Below are 21195 nucleotides of genomic sequence, written 5' to 3'. Positions count from 1 at the left end.
GGTGTGTATGTTTTCCTTACATAGAGTTCACCGTGAAAGTAGCAGCGCTAAAAGACCAAATTGTTTTTCACTTTTGTATGGAGAAACTCGTTACACTGGGGCGCTTGCCCTTACAAAAGTGAAAAAAATGTTGCTCATTCAGCGTTGCTACTTTCACAGTAAACTCACTTTAGGGAACACGTACACATCCTAAAGTTCTATCACTTAGTTTTTTACACCTTGTATAGTATATCCTAAATATTGGTGTCAAGTATTTCTTTTTGGCAAACTATTGGGTATCAATGTATTTTTTGGTGATCATTATTTTTATTCCCTTAAATAATTAATTCATGAAGCCCTAAGCGGTGACATCCGACCGCGATATCAATAGATAAGCTATTGTGTCTCGTTTTTCCGCGATCGAAAGGTAGTAATAATTATTATTATAAATATTGGTGTCAAGTATTTCCTTTTGGCAAACCATTGGGTATCAAAGTATTTTTTGGTGCTCGTTATTTTTATTCGCATATTCAATTAAGTAGTAAAGTAGTAATAATTATTATAAACATGCAAAGAGTCTTTTGTAATAAATAACTTTATAAGCACAAATATGAGTCAAATTATTTTCATTCGCTATCTACTATCTTACCACGTGAACAATTCAAGGGGGGGGGGGGGGAGTCTTGGCATATATATATAAAATCTTAATCTATGGGTATGCTCCCTTATCTGGGTGCTTAATGTGTAATATTGGTAGGATATTAACCATTAGATATTCGTTATCGTGCACGAGTGTAGGAAAGTGTATGTAATAACCAGAAACGTGCTCTTTTGTGTTCCCTCAAAAACTCCACCGAAAGTTTCAGTAAAGCGTCTACCACTTTATTGAATCGACCGACTTGACTTCTTGACTGTATTGACTTTATACGACTTTAGACTTCACTGACCTGTCGATATAGAAATGGTTATAGCCGAAGTGCTATTATAAGAAAAAAAAACTGTCAATGTAATTTGTCAATTGTCATGACCGCCGTTGTTTTCAAATTTTGTTTGTTGTGATCTTTTAATTTTGTAATTTGTTCAGATTGTTATTATTCTAGAACAAAAACATTATTTCAATATTGTTAAAATTACTATAAATTCTCCAATTATCAAAAGGCCATAAAGTCCTCGGGTACTAATAAATGAATAAGCTGTCATGAAAAAGTTCGGTAAAGATCCAGCTGTAAAAAAGACACTTTTACGGAACTATGAAAGACCTGTTACTAAATATAATTTAGCTGTATTTGAGAGTCTTCCAAGTAGTTCAAAGACTAATAGAACAAAGGAACAACTAACACAGGAGAAAGCTTGTGATTTGGACCAGCCAACACTGTGTTCTAGTGAGACTCTCGCAAATTATTTAAATTATACCAAAAATAGTCTGCCAACACAAGTTCTGCCGGATTTGGAGACCAATAAAGATGAACTTTGTACTCAGGTAAGAAATATGTTCAAAGTCAGATCTGGTTCACCACTTTTGACCCTTATTATCTAGACATGAGCTGGCCTGTCCCACTCGTGGGTGTAGGCATCAAACTGTAAGTACCACCCGCGGCCGGGTGGCAAACCATTAGGGACTGACAAGCGAGCGGCGACGCACGCGCAAGATTTTTCGTTGCGTATCTACTGTTTACTGATCATAGAGGAATTTAATTCATGATACTGTTTTAACCGCTGTGAAAAAATCGTTATAAATCTTATAAAAATGACCTATTAAAAAAGGCCAATGAAATATGTATTTGAACACGGTATTTAAATACAATAAGTAGATAAAAACTATACAAACATAGCAAATAAACAAATTTCATACAAAGAAACACACAAACTACACCGAAATAATCACAAGTTACTATGTTTAAATTGTAAAAGTTTCCTGCACTATAATCAAATATATAAAACTACCATAAAATATAGGTTGGATTACTACAATTTTCTATTACATAAAAATGTTTGCTATTTGTACCAATAGTAATTAAAAAGATTATTTTGTTTTCTAAAAGGCGAAAACCTTGATTTCATCAGAAAAGGTACAAGTTATGCGATAGAAAGAGAGCGCACAAGTAGATAAATATAATTGTAGGCACCTAGCACTGCGCGGTCAGGATTTGAACTTTATAGTATCGGTTACACAAGTGAGAATTCTGTTGGTACTACTAATATATTATATTCTGTGACATGAGGTAAATATTTTGTCAGCCAGATATGACTTCGTCACAATCACTATAAGATGTAGAAGTAGCCTTTGCTACTAGCACCATATTTTTAATTTTTTATACAGTCTAAATGATATTGTTTCAGGTAACAAAAAAACTGAATTTTCACTTCAATGACAGAATATACAAGAATTTAGTGGAATTAAATACCAGCGTTGAGAAACCTAAGATCACCAAAAGACCATTAAAAACGAAGTTAACTCCAAAGAAGGATCTCGAGCCAAATATAGAAGATTTCTGTGATGATCAGAAATTTGATGACTTGCTCCCTGATATACAAATACTGAAACCCAAAGTAACCAAAGTCCGTCCAGTGGAAAATGGAGATCTGCACAAACTTGTAGCAAAATTTGAAAATTTATGACATTTGCTTATATTTTCTTTGTAATATAATAATGCTATTAAATTAAATATGAATTTTGAAGTTATTATAATTAACCAACTTTTTATCTGCAACTAAACAGTGCTTAGATAATCAAACACTAAAGAAAATGCCACCTTAAAATTTTCAGCTACTCCCTAATAGATGGCGATGTTATGAATAAAATTATTGAATTACGTCTTCATCATGTGGCTTGTTGGAAACATCTACTACATAAATAACTTTAGCCTAGTTGCACACATCTAGTGCCTTAAAAAGAGAACTGTGATCTAAATTCTAAAATCTAAACCAACGCAAAAATCAGTTTTTATATGAACAATAGTTCTGCTATCTACCGCTAGATAGATCTGCTATTACATACTACGATTGTATTTTACAAATTACGGTCCATAATATTATAATACGCACTTATAAAAGCAATTGCTGGGTAGCATGTTATTGTAATTTGTGGTTCAATAAAATTGGGGCTTATTAGGTTCATTATTATTATTTGAGATCACTAGTAGTCCGTCAAGAAAGTGAAGAAACTAAAAAGTGGCAACATCGTAGTGTCATCCCTTTCAAATCAATCTAAGAAAAAAGGGATGACACTATGATGTTGCCACTTTTTAATTTCATGACTTTTTTGACAGACTGTACGTCATATTATTTTGACTGTTGACAGTTGACAGCTCTACGTTCATCATTCGCTAATCACTTCAAGTTGGAACTCGGAGTTCTTTATTTCTTTCGCAATTCGCTCGATCTTCAGTTCTCTTCCGAAGCTCCTACCTTGCGGTCGGGTTATTTGCTAAACAAGTTAAATCCAATAAATAAAGAATAAAGAAACCGCTATGGCTGAAACGGAAATAATATCAAATAGTGAGAATAATGACCAATTTTTTGAAGGTGTAGAAAAGTTAATCGAGATTTGGTTCACGCCCGAAAAAAATGCGGACCTCAGAAAAATTACAAGGTATATTTTAGTTTATTTCTTACCATAATCACGTGTATACTGTATAGGTTACCGGCAATCTTCATATAACTTATGTAGTTATGTTTATACCTGTTTACGCAGCTTCATTACATGTCTCTTCAATCGATTTTCACGAGATCATTACATAAACTTGGAGCACATCGGAAAGTTAAATTCGATGGGGCAGGTGTACACAGGTGTATGTTTGGAAGCTTCTAGAATCAGCTGATTCCACGGTTACCACTTACTGGTGCTCGGGATGGTGGATGCCGGCCGCTGATTGGCCGGGAGCCATTCCGTGATCCGTCATCATTGATTTGCCTCGGCGGGCGCGCTATTTGATATCAATACATATCACCAAATTCACCGTAACCATTTGCGAAAGACAAACTTTTTAGCTACCCACAGTTTCAAGAATCGCGTAATTACCACTTTGCCACGAGTGTCTTGTAAAATTACAGGCCACAAAAACTGGTAAAGAATAATGGGAGTGATCAAAACTTGTTCCCAAAATGCTTTATACGTTTGGGAACATGTTCTGAAAGTTTTAACAACTTGTTTAATGGTTCCATGTGGAAAGATTCCAATGTACCTCATTATTATCCCATGCCCCCGCTTAACTTTTTTAAGTCTAGATTGTGATATAATTTATAGTATGCTTTCTTGACAATAGACTTAAAAGTTTGTAATTACACCATATTACTCTACTGTAATTTTTGCAATATTTCACAATTCCATAACTGAGTGCTTTTGTAACAATGGCTCAGATATAAAGTTTGCACCATGTGTACAAGTGACCCTAGACTCAGTCCAAAAAATGCAATTTTTAAAATTTTTATTGTTCCTAATAATTTTGTCATAATATTATAAAGAATAGTTTTGCTCTTGTGTAAGCCGTTACAAAAAAATAATGTAGTTCATGGAGCATCTTATAAGAATATTCATGAAATTTTAATTTTTGAGATTTAATTATTATGAAAAAAAAATTATATAAGTATATGAAACACCCTAACAATAAATTTTCACAATATTATTCTGTTGCAAAGCACTTTATCTTGTTGCGCAATTATATTCCATAAGTACTCCAAGATATGTAGTCTTTTTAAAATTTTAATTAACTTTTAATAATTGTAATAAGAAAAATTGTCTGCACCTGGCATATTATTTTGGTCCGACAATGTATGAAATGTGAATGGCATCCTTTATTTTTTGTTTTTGTGTGTTAATGAGCTTCATTTTAAAGTATTATTTAGGTATTTAGTAAATTCATTTTTGCACATAATTAAGGTTCTTGAACTGAATATTACATAATTTAAAAAATACTTATAAAAAATACAGACGACAGATTTCTTCCATAAAATTTTACTGTATTATATCTTATATCTTTAAACGAGCAATTCTTGTATATATATATATATATATAATTGGAATCTCGGAATCGGCTCCAACGATTTTCATGAAATTTAGTATATAGGGGGTTTTGGGGCCCATGAATCGATCTAGCTAGGAATCATTTTCAGAAAATGTCTTTTTATTCGTGTTTTATTGATAATCGATAAACTGAAAAATATTACTCTTCCTGACATCTATTGGCGAATAATAATTTTGTTAGCAACTAATTGTTTTAACGACCAGCAGATGGCGTTATTAAGTAACACAAAGTCAATGAGTGTTTGCCATACCGAGCAAAGCTCGGTCATCCAGGTACTATTGTCAAATTAAGAAACCTCTCTTTATGCATATATAGATAGCTTCACTAGAAAGGAACACTTTCTACGGAGGCCATCCCAAGTGTGCAGATCGGATGAGACACTTATTAAAACTTTGTTTCAGACAACAATGGGACAATGTGCTGAAGATTGTTGGCTGTGAGATTATATCGTTTACCCAGAGCGACCAAGTCGACGCCTATGTACTGAGGTGAGTCATCTTACATTATTTACATATACACCTAAGTATATAAATAGGTAAAATTTTATGTGATTTACACAATTACACCATGTTATGTTTTTAAGTGGAGCCTTGCAAACAGAAGTCAAAGAAAATAAAAATAAAAATCTTTAACAGCCCAGGGTCCTCGAAAGTTTTTTTTTTTTATGAAATAAGGGGGCAAACGAGCAAACGGGTCACCTGATGGAAAGCAACTTCCGTCGCCCATGGACACTCGCAGCATCAGAAGAGCTGCTTGTGCGTTGCCGGCCTTTTAATAGGGAATAGGGTAATAGGGGAGGGTAGGGAAGGGAAGGGAATAGGGGAGGGTAGGAAAGGGAATAGGGTAGGGGATTGGGCCTCCGGTAAACTCACTCACTCGGCGAAACACAGCGCAAGCGCTATTTCACGCCGGTTTTCTGTGAGAACGTGGTATTTATCCGGTCGAGCCGGCCCATTCGTGCCGAAGCATGGCTCTCCCACGTATAAAAGTGTGAAATTATTGTAAAATTAATATTCAACACCTGCATCAGATGTCAAACTTGTATGCAATGAAGCAGTTTCTCCAGGACTTTTTTATTCGGACTAAAATACCCGCTGTTTTTCCAAATAAATAATAAGTTGCATTTAGTGCAGAATACTATTTAAAAATATACATAATCCAACTATTGTATTAGCCTAAAGCTGCTTTTAAATGCTCTGATTTTTCACCAGTCTCCTGGACTCCGTATCAACTTCATAAGAGGTTCCAAAGTTCCAAAGTGCATGGGAAGCGGCAGTGTTATTGACATTGCTTCAAAGTCGAGTGGCCGAGTTTATTATGATTTATTACAATCGCCTTTATCTCCATCCATGACGTAATGTAATTTGTAAACACTGATTCAATGAAACCTTATCATAAACTTTCTGTGAGAACGCAAGGCGCTAAAATGCTAAATTAGCCAGGATCGTTAAAAAGAACGAAACATCTTTTTAGATATTATTGTTAAGAGGGCGACTAACCCAAAAAATCAAACATCGTCCTTCTCTCTTCACACTCACGACCAGGACTTCATATGCCAGGTGAAAAAGAACGACGCGGATTCATCGCCAAATTAGTTTTTTCTCAGTAACTCGATAAATATACAACATTTTAAAAATCCGCTAGGTCGATCTCTCAATGATGGAATTTTATACAATGTGTTAAAATATTAACTTAGTCAATGCACGGTTACGGCAATAAATGAAAAATTCGTCAAAATTAGATGCATCTTTGTGATTTTTTTCTATCGAGAAAATTTTAAGATATCGTGTTTTTGCTCAGATCGAATTCTCGGAAATATAGTGTAGTATAATGTACACACACTGGCAAAATTAGAGGAACATAGGTAAAAAGGGCTACCACTTGAACTCAAGTGGGTCGGGCTGAGTGAAATTATTTTTTATAGTTTCTAAGCTAATTTAAGAAATAAAATATTGAACAAAACTGGCAAGTTGACAGGTTTTTATAGCAATTATGCCCTAATAAGTGTTTTTCGATTATTGACGTTGTAAGTGTTCCTGATAAGAATGGCGTTTTAGCGGGGTGCAAGGTATGCTCAGCTCATTTGATTGTTTGGTTTTTGGAAGAACACATTGCTTAGATACAAAATTAGTGATTTCCCAGCATCTGCGACAGCTAGAGCTGTAACCACGATAGAGAAAGGTCACACCTACCGTTCGGTCAGTCAGGCCTTAGGTGTGTCGGCTTCTGTGGTACATCGTAACTTTCAACGCTTCAGAGAGACTGGATCTTACGTTCGGAGACGAGAACAAGGCAGATATCGGGTGACAATGGTTCAGGATGACCATTTTGTAAGGAAACAAAACTTAAGAAATCGACCTCAAACTGCTATGCAGACACGAAACCTGTCGGAACAGGTCCAAGATGAACGTGTAAGTGATTGTACAGTAAGAAGAAGACTCAAAGAAGTTAAATTAAACTCAAAAGTGCCAGCAAGGGCACCAAAACTTGAGACAGGACACCGAAGAGCCAGGCTAAGATTTGCGCGTGAACATCAAAATTAGACAAGTGAGTGAAATCTTGTGCTGTACAGTGATGGGAGCAAATTCTGTGTACATTGTATTGACAGGCGATAAAGAATGTGGATAAATCATAAGGAAAGCTACAGGCCATCAAACTTACCGGAAACAGTGGCCTATGATGCAGGCTTCGTAATGGTTTGGAGTTGCATATGATTTGGAGTCCGCATGGAGCTGATGATTATAGATGATGGTACTTTGACAGTACAGGGCTATAGAACGGACATCCTGGAACTGCATGGTGTGCCTTTTACACAGTTTTAGGTAGTAATTTCAATTTTATGTGCGTCCATAGAGTAAGAAAATCGGGCATTGTTACCTAAACGATGCTGGCGTAGCCCAGGTGGAGAGGCCAGCGTGGTCTACGGATGTAGATCCGATTGAAGACGTGTGGCACATCAATGGGTGAACGGTACGAGTTAAAACTCCAGCTCCAAAATGTGTCCAGGAGCTCGAGTTGGCGCTACTGGAGGAGTAGGAGAATATCCCACTGGAAATGATTGACAATCAAAATGCAAGCATGGAATGGCGTATCCAGGCCCTCTTGAGATCCATAGAAGGCATTACACGCTTTTAACATGAGATTTCTTTAATAAAAATGGAGAATTTAACTTAAAAACTTACTACTGAAATTTCAAAGATTTTCTTAAATTTTGATTTTTGCCGATTTTTTTCTATTTTTCACGTTTTTATGCCCTCAATTTATATAAAATTTATTTTTTAATAATCAATTAGTAATTAAATAAATAAATTTATAAAACAGTGAACAATTTTCAAAAAATTGAAAATTTTGTTATGTTCCTCTAATTTTGCCGGTGTGTTTAGTATCTAATTTCAGAAAATGAAACAATTCGGGGCTTATTTTCAAGTATAAAAATGAATTATAAAATCGACACTTTAGGGTTAATCCGCCCCCTTAAGAGGGCGACTAACTAAAAAAATCAAACATCGTCCTCTCTTCACACTCACGCCCGTTTTTCTTAAGTGGAAAAGGACGACGCGGATTCGTCGCCAAATTAGTTTTTTCTCAATAACTCGATAAATATACAACATTTTAAAAATCTGCTAGGTCGGTTTCTCAATGATAGAATTTTATACAATGTGTTAAAATATTAACTTAGTTCAATGCACGGTTATGGAAATAAATGAAAAATTCGTGAAAATTAGATCAGAAACCAGGTATTATGTCTATGATTAGATGCATCTTTGTGATTTTTTCTATAGAGAAAATTTTAAGATATCGTGTATTTGCTCAGACCGAATTCTTGGAAATATAATGTAGTATCTAATTTTATAAAATGAAACAATTCGAGGCTTATTTTCAAGTATAAAAATGAATTATAAAATCGAAAATTTTGGGTTAGTCGCCCACTATAACTTAAATATTGATTTGTGGAAAAAAAATGCATTTTTTGTACGCGTACGCGGCGTACGTTTTCAAGTAGGGCATAAAATATACGATTGCAATGCAGTGGCGTACTTGTCGGCGCCCTGGGCGGCCTCTGGCCCCTAGGCCATACAACTAATTTATTTTATTCGGAAAAAGATCGACGTCTCATTTATCGTCGCATTTAAATAATATCAGAATAAATTTATTTTCTTAAGATATAACATAATATGCTATAATGAGACTGTTTAAAATTTGTATTTAGATTGCAATATGAAATTCTCAAACCTTTTTAGTAAAAAAAATGTGTTCGATAGTTGGTATAATTGTTATCATTACATGTCCACGTGCATTCGATAGTGAGTTCATCGCTTCCTGTGCTTATTTACTCAAAACATTAAAAATGTATAAATCATATTTTACTAGTTACTAAATTCACACGTAAGGTTATCAATAGTAGGGCAACCTACGAAAAACACAAAGAAAGTAAACAATGGTTTATCATTTAGTTATTCATTTACCTAGTAATTTAGTCATATGTCATTTATTTTCTTTATTATTATAATATTATGACAGTATGTAGTCCGTAATATTATCTTGGAATTTAGAAATCAACAATTTTAATATTTAAAAACTTATTCATTATCATTGATAATTAATAAATTTTATATTAATCCTTCGATCGTGGATTCTTGGAAATCTATTGTTATTCTATTGTGTCGCTCACCGGTGAGTTTATGGGGCTTGGTGGGTTATTACTTATTAATTAATTTATCATCAAGTTTGGTGCCTAACTTTTTGAGTATAACGTTACACAATACACAATTACACAGCATACTCGATTTTTATGACTAAATGCCAATTCAGTAGCACCCGGCAACAATTATCACTTATCAGTGTTCAATGTATTCGGAAATCATTCAAAGTTTACGTGAGTCGTGACAGATTTTTAATTTGTGAAAATATACTTTGCAAGCATTATTAATTATTATTATTTACTTCAATTTATTTGATTCTATTGCCAAAACCAAACATGTCCGAATATAATTTAACATAGCGTTGATTGTAATTTTGGTACATTTTGATTTTAAAAGCATGAACCGGTCTTCGCTAAAAGCAAATTGCCTTGCAACAACGTTTAAGAGTGAATAAGAGTTCGTGAATCGCCGCTAAGCTAAATATCATCCAACCTAGCGTATACCTGAAAATCAAATTTTTAACTTGCCACTTACCATAGCATCAAGGTATCGGTGGCATCCTGAAAGCACAGATAATATTTTTTTAGTCTTTACCGGTAATGACGTTTTTAGTGTAAGCCCTACGTAAAACGTACACTCCGACGTTTTCCCTGACGTGTTTAAATGATAGCGAAAGGTCGACGTAGAAACTTGGCACCGCTTCAAATGTTCTGCGAGTTGCATCGTAGCCAATTCCGATAGCTAGTCTTTTGTTTACTATAATATTATTGTTGGTACACAAAATAAGCATAGTTTTGAAATTAAATGATTAACGAAGTTGGGCCATGATTATGACGGATAACAATGACTGCCAAGGTGTATAACAATTGTTACTGCTAATATTTTATGCACGATCGACGTAGATCATGGCCATTCATAAGCTAATATAAAATACTAGATGACGCCCGCAACTCCGTTGCGCCAAAACTCGTTTATCGCGTGGGAATCGTAAATTTTTCCGGAATAAAAATTATCCTATGGTCTTTGCCGGGACTCAAAGTATCTCCATACCAAATTTCAGCAAAACCGGTACAGTGGTTTAAGCGTAAAAGTAATAGATAGATTATAAACCAATTGCGCTACATCAATAAAGCTCCATAAAATCCTGAGTACTCCCCCTATTCCAATAAATTATAATATCTCGCAAAGCGTTAGGAAAGCGAAGTCTAATCTGCATGACCCCTGATAAGCACGCAGCATCTCCGTGGTTCTTATCTCTTATATAATAGTAAATAGACCTTTGACTGGTGACGCAGGAGCCAAGTTCCAAAAATTATCTCCACTAGATCAATACTCTTAGGGGCTTTTGCGGTCCCACGCTTATGATTTGTTTAACAACGTGATGTTGATATGTATTGATATCTCACTCTAATTGTTGAATAACAAATGAGGAAAAACAGAAAATATAAAGTACCTACCTAATAACCATACTTCCATAGTAATCCATACTAATATTATAAAGCGGAAGAGTTTGTTTGTTTGTTTGTTTGAACGCGCTAATCTCAGGAACTACTGGTCCGATTAAAAAAATTCTTTCAGTGTTAGATAGCCCATTTATCGAGGAAGGCTATAGGCTATATTTTATCACGCTTAGACTAATAGGAGCGAAGAAATGGAGGAAAATGTGGAAAAGTCTATACTAATATAATATTATAAAGCGGAAGAGTTTGTTTGAACGGGCTAATCTCAAGAACTACTGGTCCGATTTGAAAAATTCTTCCAGTGTTACATAGCCCATTTATCGAGAAAGGCTTATAGGCTATATTTTATCACGCTATAACTAATAGGAGCGAAGAAATAAGAGGAAAATGTGGAAAAAAACGGGGGGAAATTATTTGAAAGGGCTTATTTGAACGCGCTAATCTCAGGAACTACTGGTCTGATTTAGAAAATTCTTTCAGTGCTAGATAGCCCATTTATTGAGGAAGGCTATATTTTATCACGCTAATATTAATAGGAGCTAAGAAATAGAGAAAAGAGTGGAAAAAAACAAGGAAAATTATTTGAACGCGCTAATCTCAGGAACTACTGGTTTGATTTGAAAATTTCTTTCAGTGTTAGATAGCTTATTTATCGGGAAAGGCCTTACCTTTCATCAAAATCGGTTCAGCATTTAAAGCGTGAAAAGGTAACAGAAAGACAGACAGACACGATTTCGCGATTATAAATAATACTAGCTGTTGCCCGCGACTTCGTCCGCGTTAACATAGTAGACCACGTCCCAAGTATTATTGTACAAAAATATTCAATATACAGAATTGACCTTCCTTATAATATTTAGATGTTACGCGCGGCTTCACCCGCGTAATTTAGAAATTTCACGCAACCGTACGTTTTGCAGCAAAAATAGCCTATGTCCCTTCACGTGGTCTTCATGTTTGCCAAATAACATAAAAATTGTTCCAGTATTTCATAAGACAATAAGAAATTCCATATAATTTCCCCCGTTTTTTCCACATTTTATCTATTTCTTCTCTCTTATTAGTCTTAGCGTGATATAGCCTATAGCCTTCCTCGATAAATGGGCTATCTAACACTGTTTTTTTTTTAAATCGGACCAGTAGTTCCTGAGAGTAGCACGTTCAAATAGGCCCTTTCATATAATTTCCCCCGTTTTTTCCACATTTTCCTGTATTTCTTCACTCGTATTAGTCTTAGCGTGATAAAATATAGCTTATAACCTTTCTCGATTAATGGGCTATCTAACACTGAAAGAATTTTTCAAATCGGACCAGTAGTTCCTGAGATTAGCGTGTTCAAATAAGCCCTTTCAAATAATTTCCCCCCGTTTTTTCCACATTTTCCTCTATTTCTTCGCTCCTATTATACTTAGCGTGATAAAATATAGCCTATAGCCTTCCTCGATAAATGGGCTGTCCAACAGTAAAATAATTTTTCAAATCGGACCAGTAGTTCCTGAGATTAGCGCGTTCAAACAAACAAACAAACTCTTCCCAATTATAATATTAGTATAGATTTGATATTGTTTTAAATAAAATAAACTGAAATCTAACCTTAGAATCACCTACCTTAACTTTATTTGCGGATTTAGCTAAGTTATTAGGGCGCGAAAGAGTCATATTTTTTATGTATAGTAAATCTGTCATTAAGCTATGTTATGTGTATAAAATACTGTATCCCTGAGGAACTTAGCTCCTAACTAACCTGAAGTGTAGTAGATTTTCATAGTAATGTCAGAGTAGACAGAACTATGTTTAAATAAACTGTGGTAAATGGTAATGTTTACATTATAATAGTATTCAAACATACTAATGCTACAATCTACTGTATACGACATTACGTAAGTCTGTTGACATAGTAACAATACCGTACGATGCACTACATTTCCGTCGCATGCGCTAATACACAACGTCATTACAGTAAATCCTATTTGTTATAACTTACTAGCTGTTGCCCGCGACTTCGTCCGCGTTAGTATAGTAGATCACGTCCCAAGTATTATTTATTGTACAAAAATATTCAATGTACAGCATTGACTTTCGTACGATTTTATTATAATATATAGATGTTCCGCGCGGCTTCGCTTGCGTAATTCTATTCTTCATGTTTACCAAATAACATAAAAATTGCTCCAGTAGTTTTTTATTTTTTTTTATTTTTTATTTATTGTTTTAAGCAGGGGTTTTTTCCCAACGGAAAATATCACCCCCATGATACATAAATTATTACGGTTCAGACAATACAAAATCAACACAAAGAGAAAAAAAAAAAGATACATTGCTCCAGTAGTTCTTAAGAATCTTAAGATAATAAGCAATTTCATATAATTTCCCCCGTTTTTTTCCACATTTTCCTCTATTTCTTCGCTCCTGTAAGTTGTAGAATAATCAAATATAGCCTGTAACCTTTCTCGATAAATAGGCTATCTAACACTGAAATAATTTTTCAAATCGGACCAGTAGTTCCTGAGATTAGCGCGTTCAAATAAGCCCTTTCAAATAATTTCCCCCCGTTTCTCCACATTTTCCACTATTTCTTCGCTCCTATTAGTCTTAGCGTAATAAAATATAGCCTATAGCCTTCCTCGATCAATGGGCTATCTAACACTGAAAAAATTTTTCAAATCGGACCATTAGTTCCTGAGATTAGTGGGTTCAAATAAGCCCTTTGAAATAATTTCCCCCCGTTTTTTTTCCACATTTTCCTCTATTTCTTCGTTTCTATAAGTCTTAGCGTGATAAAATATAGCCTATAGCCTTCCTCGATAAATGGGATATCTAACACTGAAAGAAATTTTCAAATCGGACCAGTAGTTCCTGAGATTAGCGCGTTCAAACAAACAAAATAATAAACTCTGCAGAATTATAATATTAGTATAGATAAATAAACCATGATGACATTTTTCCTACTTTTAAGGCGCAGACAGCTGCCAATTTGACATCTTTGTGCAGTTTTCTAGACGTATGTATTTCATTGATTGCCACAAAAAAAATATATGTGATTTCACGGACGTAAAAAAAGTACGGACGTAACCTTCTCTAATCACGAGTGAAGCCTAGTTATGGCCGCCCGTGTAGGACGTGTGCATGATATGAGGGTTGCCATATAAATCATAAATTTGTAAAATTTCCCTACTTTTTTTTGTAAACTCAGACAAGTTAAATGTTATTTTTTATACTTAAACATATTTTTATGTTTTTTCGCTTCAGAAATGTAAGCGGTTGTTAAAGATGTTATAATGAAAATATTATTTTTATGACACTATAGATAGAAAAAAAAACACATATTACGTACATAGAAGTATATTATTTTCATAACATTATTAGTAATAATGATAATGTACAAACATTTACAATAATAAAATTATTACTAGCTATTTGACCGAGCTTTGCTCGGTATTCGATAAAACACGAATAAAATTACATTTTCTAAACATAATTCCTAGCTAGACAGATTTATCGCCCCCGAAACCTATATAAGAAACCTGTATACGAAAAGATATAAGATACTTAAGTCCCGTAACCCGTTTCATCAAACAATCAAGTAATGTTAAATAAATTATGGCTTGTTAAATCAGTTAACGGCCTGTTAGAGCTATCGAGAGTTCTACCATGCGCTAACGTCAAATCAAATCACCTAACATGGTGTTAAATTTATTCCTGGTCTAGAGGTCCATTCAATATTTTCATTCCTACTAGGTCTCAATGACGCTCGGGTGACTACACCAATAGCACCTTCCCTCCCCTACTACTGAAGGAAATCTAAGACAACAATTTTATCTATGGACGCTTCACACCACGTCAGTCTGACCCCGTGCTAAGTACCTGAAGGACTTGTGTTACGGGTACCAGACAACGGAAATATATTTAATACTGTTATACCTACTATACATATATTTAAGATTTTTATTATATGATACACATATTTAATACACACCCATGACCCTGGAACTTTGAAAACTTTTTGTTCCGTCGGCAGGATTCGAACCCGCGACCCCCGGCTTGAGCCACCGACAGCCCACCCACTGAGCCACAGAGGTCGTCAAACTACAATTATATCCACTTTTGTAAATTAAGAAATTAATAGGGGTGTAGACTATTTTTAGGAAATATATTTATTTTACAGATGTACCATCAAGGAAGTTGATTCCTATGCAATTGACAGACGAAAGAAAGAAAGAAAGAAAGAAAGAAAAATAAATTTATTTGGTATTTAGCATCTTACAAAAATAATTCTTAACTACTAATACTATCCTATGTAATACCAAATTGGTTCCCATTCAGCAATGTTGCGAACGGATCCGCAACGCTGATTTTCAATGGACACCTTACTTTTACTTAAAAACATAAAAATTATAAAAATCCTTACTAATCATAATGTAACAAAATATTATTGTATTTAAAGCTACTTTAAAAAATAAGTATGTATATAAGTTTATAATAAAACAACTCTTGAAGGCATTGGTGACATTAACATAATTATAAAAGTTATCTAAGTACAGTATACATCATCTTAGATATAATATTTTGGTTATTTATTAATAATTAGCAAACTAACAACATAGATAAAATATTATAATATAGAATAGGTGCGACACACTAAATGCTAGGTTATTTAAGTTTTCTACATCGTGATAATTTTTTCTTATTTTGGTAAGTAAAAATATAAGTTAGTGGCAGGAAGCTGTGGGAGGTTATTTCAAATTACGCAGAATTTTTTTGTTCATTTAAAAGATATTCCTTTAATTTACGTTTGAAAACTCCAATGGTGATGCAAGTTTTAAGGGGTGGTGGGATATTATTCCAGCATTTTGTAGCAGAGTATCTGAAACTGCCACGAAAAGCTGACTTCGTGTAAGTGGGGAATATGAGTAAGTCGGGGTTTCTAGCATCTCGCTTGGAGAATACGAGTTTTTCGTATAGGTATGAGGGATGGCGAGATTTAATGATGCCAAACATTAGTGTAGCGAGATGAAAGTGCCGACGTATTTCCATTTTTAACAGATTGGCGTTATTTATGAAGGGAGTTACGTGACCTCTAGGTGGGACAGGGAAGCAGAAGCGGATGCAAGCGTTTTGTACTCGTTGTAGTATTCTTTTGCTACGGTTCAAGAGGCAGCCTGCAGAGACTGTATCGGCATAATTTAATTTTGATAGAATCAATGCTTCACAGAGCTTTACCCTGACTTCTGTGGAAATGAATTGACGTATTTCGTAAATCACCTTTAGTCTGTAAAAACAATTTCGGGCTATATGCAATGCATGTTCTTCAAAATTTAATTCACTATCTACTAGGAGTCCTAGGTTTCGAGTAATAGTGACATGTTCCAGGATATTGTTTTGTATTTTTATTACTGGTTGGTGTTGTTGTGTAAGCTTTATTTGTTGTTTTGTACCTAGAATTTGAAGTTTGGATTTGAGAGGGTTTAGGATGAGGCCGTGGTTTCTTGATTTTTTTACCAGGTTTTTAAGATCATCATTTAGCAATTGGACAGCTTCTTGCGTATTCTGTGGTTTAAAATTAATATATACTTGTAGATCATCAGCGTACATGTGAAATTTTGAGTTTTTAATACTATCAGTCATATCTGCAACATATAGGATAAAGAGGATTGGAGCCAGTATGGAGCCTTGTGGAACTCCACATTCTAGCGCAATAGGATCTGAAAAGTTAGTGGAACCGTTGGAATTTTGAGTGAGTACTTTCTGCAACCTACCGACCAGATAACTCTCAAACCATTTAATTGTATCAGAGTCAAAACCGTAATAAGCTAATTTAGAGAGGAGTAAATTGATGTTTATGGTGTCGAAAGCACGAGAGAAATCCAACAGGACTAAAAGAGTTCCTTTTCCTTCATCCGATGCTTTCAGAATATCATCGATTACATCAAAAAGTGCAGTGGTAGTGCTATGTTGCCTGCGGAACCCCGACTGTTTTTTAGGAAGTATGTCATTGGATTCAAGGAACTCTACCAATTGCTTGCTGACTATTCTCTCGAGTACCTTAGATAAAAAAGGGAGAATGCTAATCGGTCTAAGGTCGGAAAGTGAAGTTGGATCTGGTTTTTTTGGTAAAGGTCTAACGATTGCTGTCTTCCATAAGTCGGGGAAAGTAGAGGATTCTATGGATTTATTGATCATATGTGTTATAGTTTTCAGAGTATGTGGAAGTGTTAATAGTATCATTTCTGAACTAATATCATCTATACCCTTTGCGTTGTTGTTTATTGAGCGGATAGCATTAAGGACGGCATTTTCACTAACTGTCTGTAAGGAAAATGTCTTGTCATTAAACCTGTGAAACTCGTAATATGTGAGAGTTGATAGGTTTTTGTTTTGTAACTGTGGTATGTTTGTGAAATGGTTGTTGATTGATATGGGGTCATTTAAGCAGGTTGGTAGAGTGTGATTTTTATTTTTAAAGTCTACAATATTTTCTTTGATATGTTTCCACAGTGTACGCGGTTTGTTAGAATTGTTGTTAATATATTTATCGAAGTATGCTACCTTTTCGTTATATAGTGCTGAGGATACCAAGGATTTCATTTCTTTATAGAATGATAAGTGGGCTTCCTTTTTAGTTCTCTGATATGTGGACCTGGCTTTGTCACGAATCCTCATCATTTCTTTGATAGTATTTGTTATCCACGGGTAATTCCGTTGATGAATGTAAGTATATTTATATGGCGCGTGACGGTCGAATAGAATGGTAAGATATGCGTTAAAGCTAGTGACAAGACTGTCAATGTCCGTGTTAAATTCTATTAATCCTTCCCAGTTGATATCTTTCACATCTTTATCAAAGTTTTGTTCATTAATATCTTTCATTGGTCGGTAACAGATCCATTTCTTGTCTATTTTACTCCTTTTGCAATTTAGTTCACAAGTAATTAGTGCATGATTACTTAAAGCAGGGATATGATTCACGAGTATGTTGTTCAAATTGTAGTCCGAGGAGATGGTGTCAATTAGTGATTCTGAATGGTCTGTAAAATGGGTTGGGACGTTAACAAATTGATGAAGAGATAGACAATTTAGGAAATCAGTGAATTTTTTGGTGTTCAGATCTTGCACCGCTAATAAGTTGATATTCAGATCACCAAGGAGTACCAAGTGATCGTATCCGGAAAATGAGCTTACTGAATCGGTAATAGCATGTAGAAAACTGTCAACGTTAAGCCACGGGGGACGATAGCGAATTTCTATATAACGAATTTATATATTATTTGGTCGAATACTTATGTCAATTCAATGTTAATTGTGATCTGTCGGCTGGGTTTGACGTAACGCAACCAAACTACTTATGTCCCCGATTTGCATAGGAATCAACTTCTCTGATAGTACTTAAGTATTTTGTTACACCTAAAAATATGTATAAAAAATAAATACACTCTTATTTCAATAAAAAAAATCACTTATTAAATATAAAAAATATTATAAAGTTATTAAGTAAAATATGTCCATTTTCGGTAATTCTATAATACAAACTCTCAAAAAAACAATAATTTGTATTAGATTTCGTTTACTGTCTACACCCCTATTATTGTATTCCTGCCTAATTACTGGTCAATAGTATGCTAAATACTTACATGACACTAATAAAAGACAATAAAATTAATTATTTGATTATTTAAAAATAATTTAAAATTTTCCCCGGTTTGGGGAAAATTTCCCAACTTTGTTATGGACATTACTGACCTGTTGAAGTTGAATTAATATTTACATTATTTTTATCAAAATACTTTAAAAATATGTTATCTTACCTATGAAATATTATTCCTTGATGTTTTTTTTGTAAGGTTGTATTGTTCTTGCACCATTTTACAACACAAGATGGCATATTTATTTTTATTTATGAATGACAAAGACGTGTCACTGCGATGCAGTCTTATTGCGTAATGGCGGTACGATCGGCTTATTACAGTGCGAGTGTTTGTGCAAGATGTGTACATATGATCGCCTGGGCTTATTAAGGGTGCTTCACTCATTTCTTAATGGCGATCCGTCCGTACTTTTTTTACGTCCGTGTGTGATTTTTGATTATATTTGGAAAAGCTTGTCCGATTTAAATAATAAAATAATGTACTCCTACTGGATGAAAAAAAATACCAAAGTCACATCTTTCGGGAACTTTAAACAGTTCTAACTAAAGTAATAATACAATCTATGCTTTAAAAATTTGTTTATTTGATACCTTTTACAAAAATCCAAAGATTGGCCGATTTAATTTTCGGCTCTGACATCTAGATTTCCCACAATATTTATTTTTCCTCTAACAAACGAAAAATGTATCCACGCTTCTGAGTGAACATTTCACATCTCTCTCTCTCGCATGAAAACCGACAGTGTTCGCTGAGGCGCGGTGCTATGTGGACGTGTGACGGATTTCGCTCTGCCGATATTGTGATTTTAGTGTAATTGAAGCGTTTAGTTCTTAAAATTTGTATATAGGTATTTCTCATTGTTTTATAGTGTATTAAGTTTATTCTGTAAATATTTTTCTGTAAATATTTGAAATTATATTGCGCGTCTGTAAAAATGGGTGACAAGAAAAAGAAAAGACGTCCAGCAAAAAAGCGACAGCTTCGTGAAAGCCACAAACACATGATGGAAGTAAAAGTAAGTTCAATTTTATCTACTTTCTAGTTGCGTACGTCTTTATTAAAAAAAAAAAACGAACAATTACGACCCCGAATCAAAATATTTCGTCACTCTCAATGTGTTTTAGGATAGCCAGGATCGTTGTGTCAAATAAAACATAAAAAAACTGTATTACGATTGATTACGATTTACGAAAATCCTCTAAGATTCGAACCATAGACCTTGGAAATTGACATAATAATGTTATCACAATCGTTGTGATAACATTATAATATCAATTTCCAATCGGCCTATGGTTCGAATCTTAGAGGGTTTTCGTAAATGTGAATACAGTTTTTTATGTTTTATTTTATCACTGATAATAATTTTGCTTTATATCTGAACATTTATGTTGGAGTTTTGCACTCCAAAATAAATGTTCAAAAAGTTAAAAAATCACCACTCATAAAGTTGATTATTTCGTTAGCCTAAATAAGTTTTAGCGTCGCGCGTCGGGGATCGTTCTGATAAATCAATCAATCGGTCTATGGATCGAGTTTCAGAGAATTTTCGTAATACTTTTTATGGTTTTTTTTATCACTATTAGCACAGAATAAATAATAGTACAAGTACTATAATTACGTACTATAAGTTCATTTTGCTTTGAATCTGAAGTTTTATTTAGGCCTTTATTATTTAAATTTTTATTTCAGGCGGCGGAAAACCATGGATAGTGCAATTATTGATAACCCAAACCAATCACCAAATGCCAATTCAGATCCAGCGGCAGGTAGTATGTTGGAAAGGTAATATAAGTTTATTTATCTACTTATTATAAGTTGTAACCAAACGTCCTTCACGACTACGAAACACAGCGCAAGGGCTGTTTCACGCCGGTTTTCCTGTGAGTCCGTGGTATTTCTCTGGTCGAGTCGGCCCATTCGTGCCAAAGCATGGCTCATTCATTGTATTTTTTATGATCCAGTTTATCTATTACAAGCTATTTTAGCCTTTTTATGATATTATTATGATTTAATTTTTTTCCAGTCTACCGAAAACGATGGAATTAGATAATAACACAGTGGAAAATGTAGCAAATGCCGATCGCAATATAGCGACGGGTAGTATTTTAAAAAGGCAAGTATATTTTTACAATTACGATAGGCTAGGTAAATATAGATATAATAAGTTTATTACTATTTGAGCGCGATGCGATTGCGCGATTCTTTCAGCTCTATTCAAGGACATGCTCCGTAAGGGCCGGGACACAAAATCACGGCACGACGACGCGACGTCGTACGGCGCCGGACCGTGTTTTTGTGTCCCGGCCCTAATAGGGTGCGGCTTCACTGCGGAGTAGGGGTGAGCGTTATTTCACGTCACTATAGTTACAATAACTAGCTACATACAGTAACCGAATAACTAGTTTCGAGTCGTATTTATATAGTAGAGTAGTGATTTTTGTAACGT

The 21195-nt window shown here is 34.4% G+C and overlaps 2 protein-coding genes across 3 annotated transcripts in view; both read left to right on the top strand.

Moving 5' to 3' along the window:
* Positions 1–1009: 1009 nt before the first annotated feature.
* Positions 1010–2618, top strand: LOC121735328. Its single transcript, XM_042126118.1, has 2 exons — positions 1010–1459; positions 2320–2618. The coding sequence occupies exons 1-2, from the start codon at positions 1178–1180 to the stop codon at positions 2596–2598; spliced, it is 561 nt and encodes a 186-aa protein (XP_041982052.1). The 5' UTR covers positions 1010–1177; the 3' UTR covers positions 2599–2618.
* A 716-nt stretch (positions 2619–3334) lies between these two features.
* The window catches only part of LOC121735588 (S-adenosylmethionine decarboxylase proenzyme), a 34982-nt gene continuing 17121 nt past the window's right edge, over positions 3335–21195 (top strand). Inside the window, exons 1-2 of one of the 2 annotated variants that reach the window (XM_042126447.1) lie at positions 3335–3571; positions 5405–5491. In XM_042126447.1, coding sequence (XP_041982381.1) covers positions 3450–3571; positions 5405–5491 — 209 coding nt within the window. In that variant the 5' untranslated portion in view covers positions 3335–3449. The remainder of the gene's footprint in view (positions 3572–5404; positions 5492–21195) is intronic. The other variant, XM_042126448.1, reaches the window with a different exon arrangement.

The sequence above is a fragment of the Aricia agestis genome, chromosome 17 (genome assembly GCF_905147365.1).
Source record: "Aricia agestis chromosome 17, ilAriAges1.1, whole genome shotgun sequence".
Taxonomy (NCBI): domain Eukaryota; kingdom Metazoa; phylum Arthropoda; class Insecta; order Lepidoptera; family Lycaenidae; genus Aricia; species Aricia agestis.
The sequence above is the reverse complement of the archived record's forward strand: the minus strand, read 5'-3'. Positions and strand labels throughout refer to the sequence as shown.

Bases quoted from the DNA above. Each gene is read 5' to 3' on its own strand.
- LOC121735328 (XM_042126118.1), top strand. From the start codon at position 1,178: ATGAAAAAGTTCGGTAAAGATCCAGCTGTAAAAAAGACACTTTTACGG. The intron at 1,460-2,319 runs GTAAGAAATATG...ATATTGTTTCAG, and splicing joins AAGATGAACTTTGTACTCAG to GTAACAAAAAAACTGAATTT.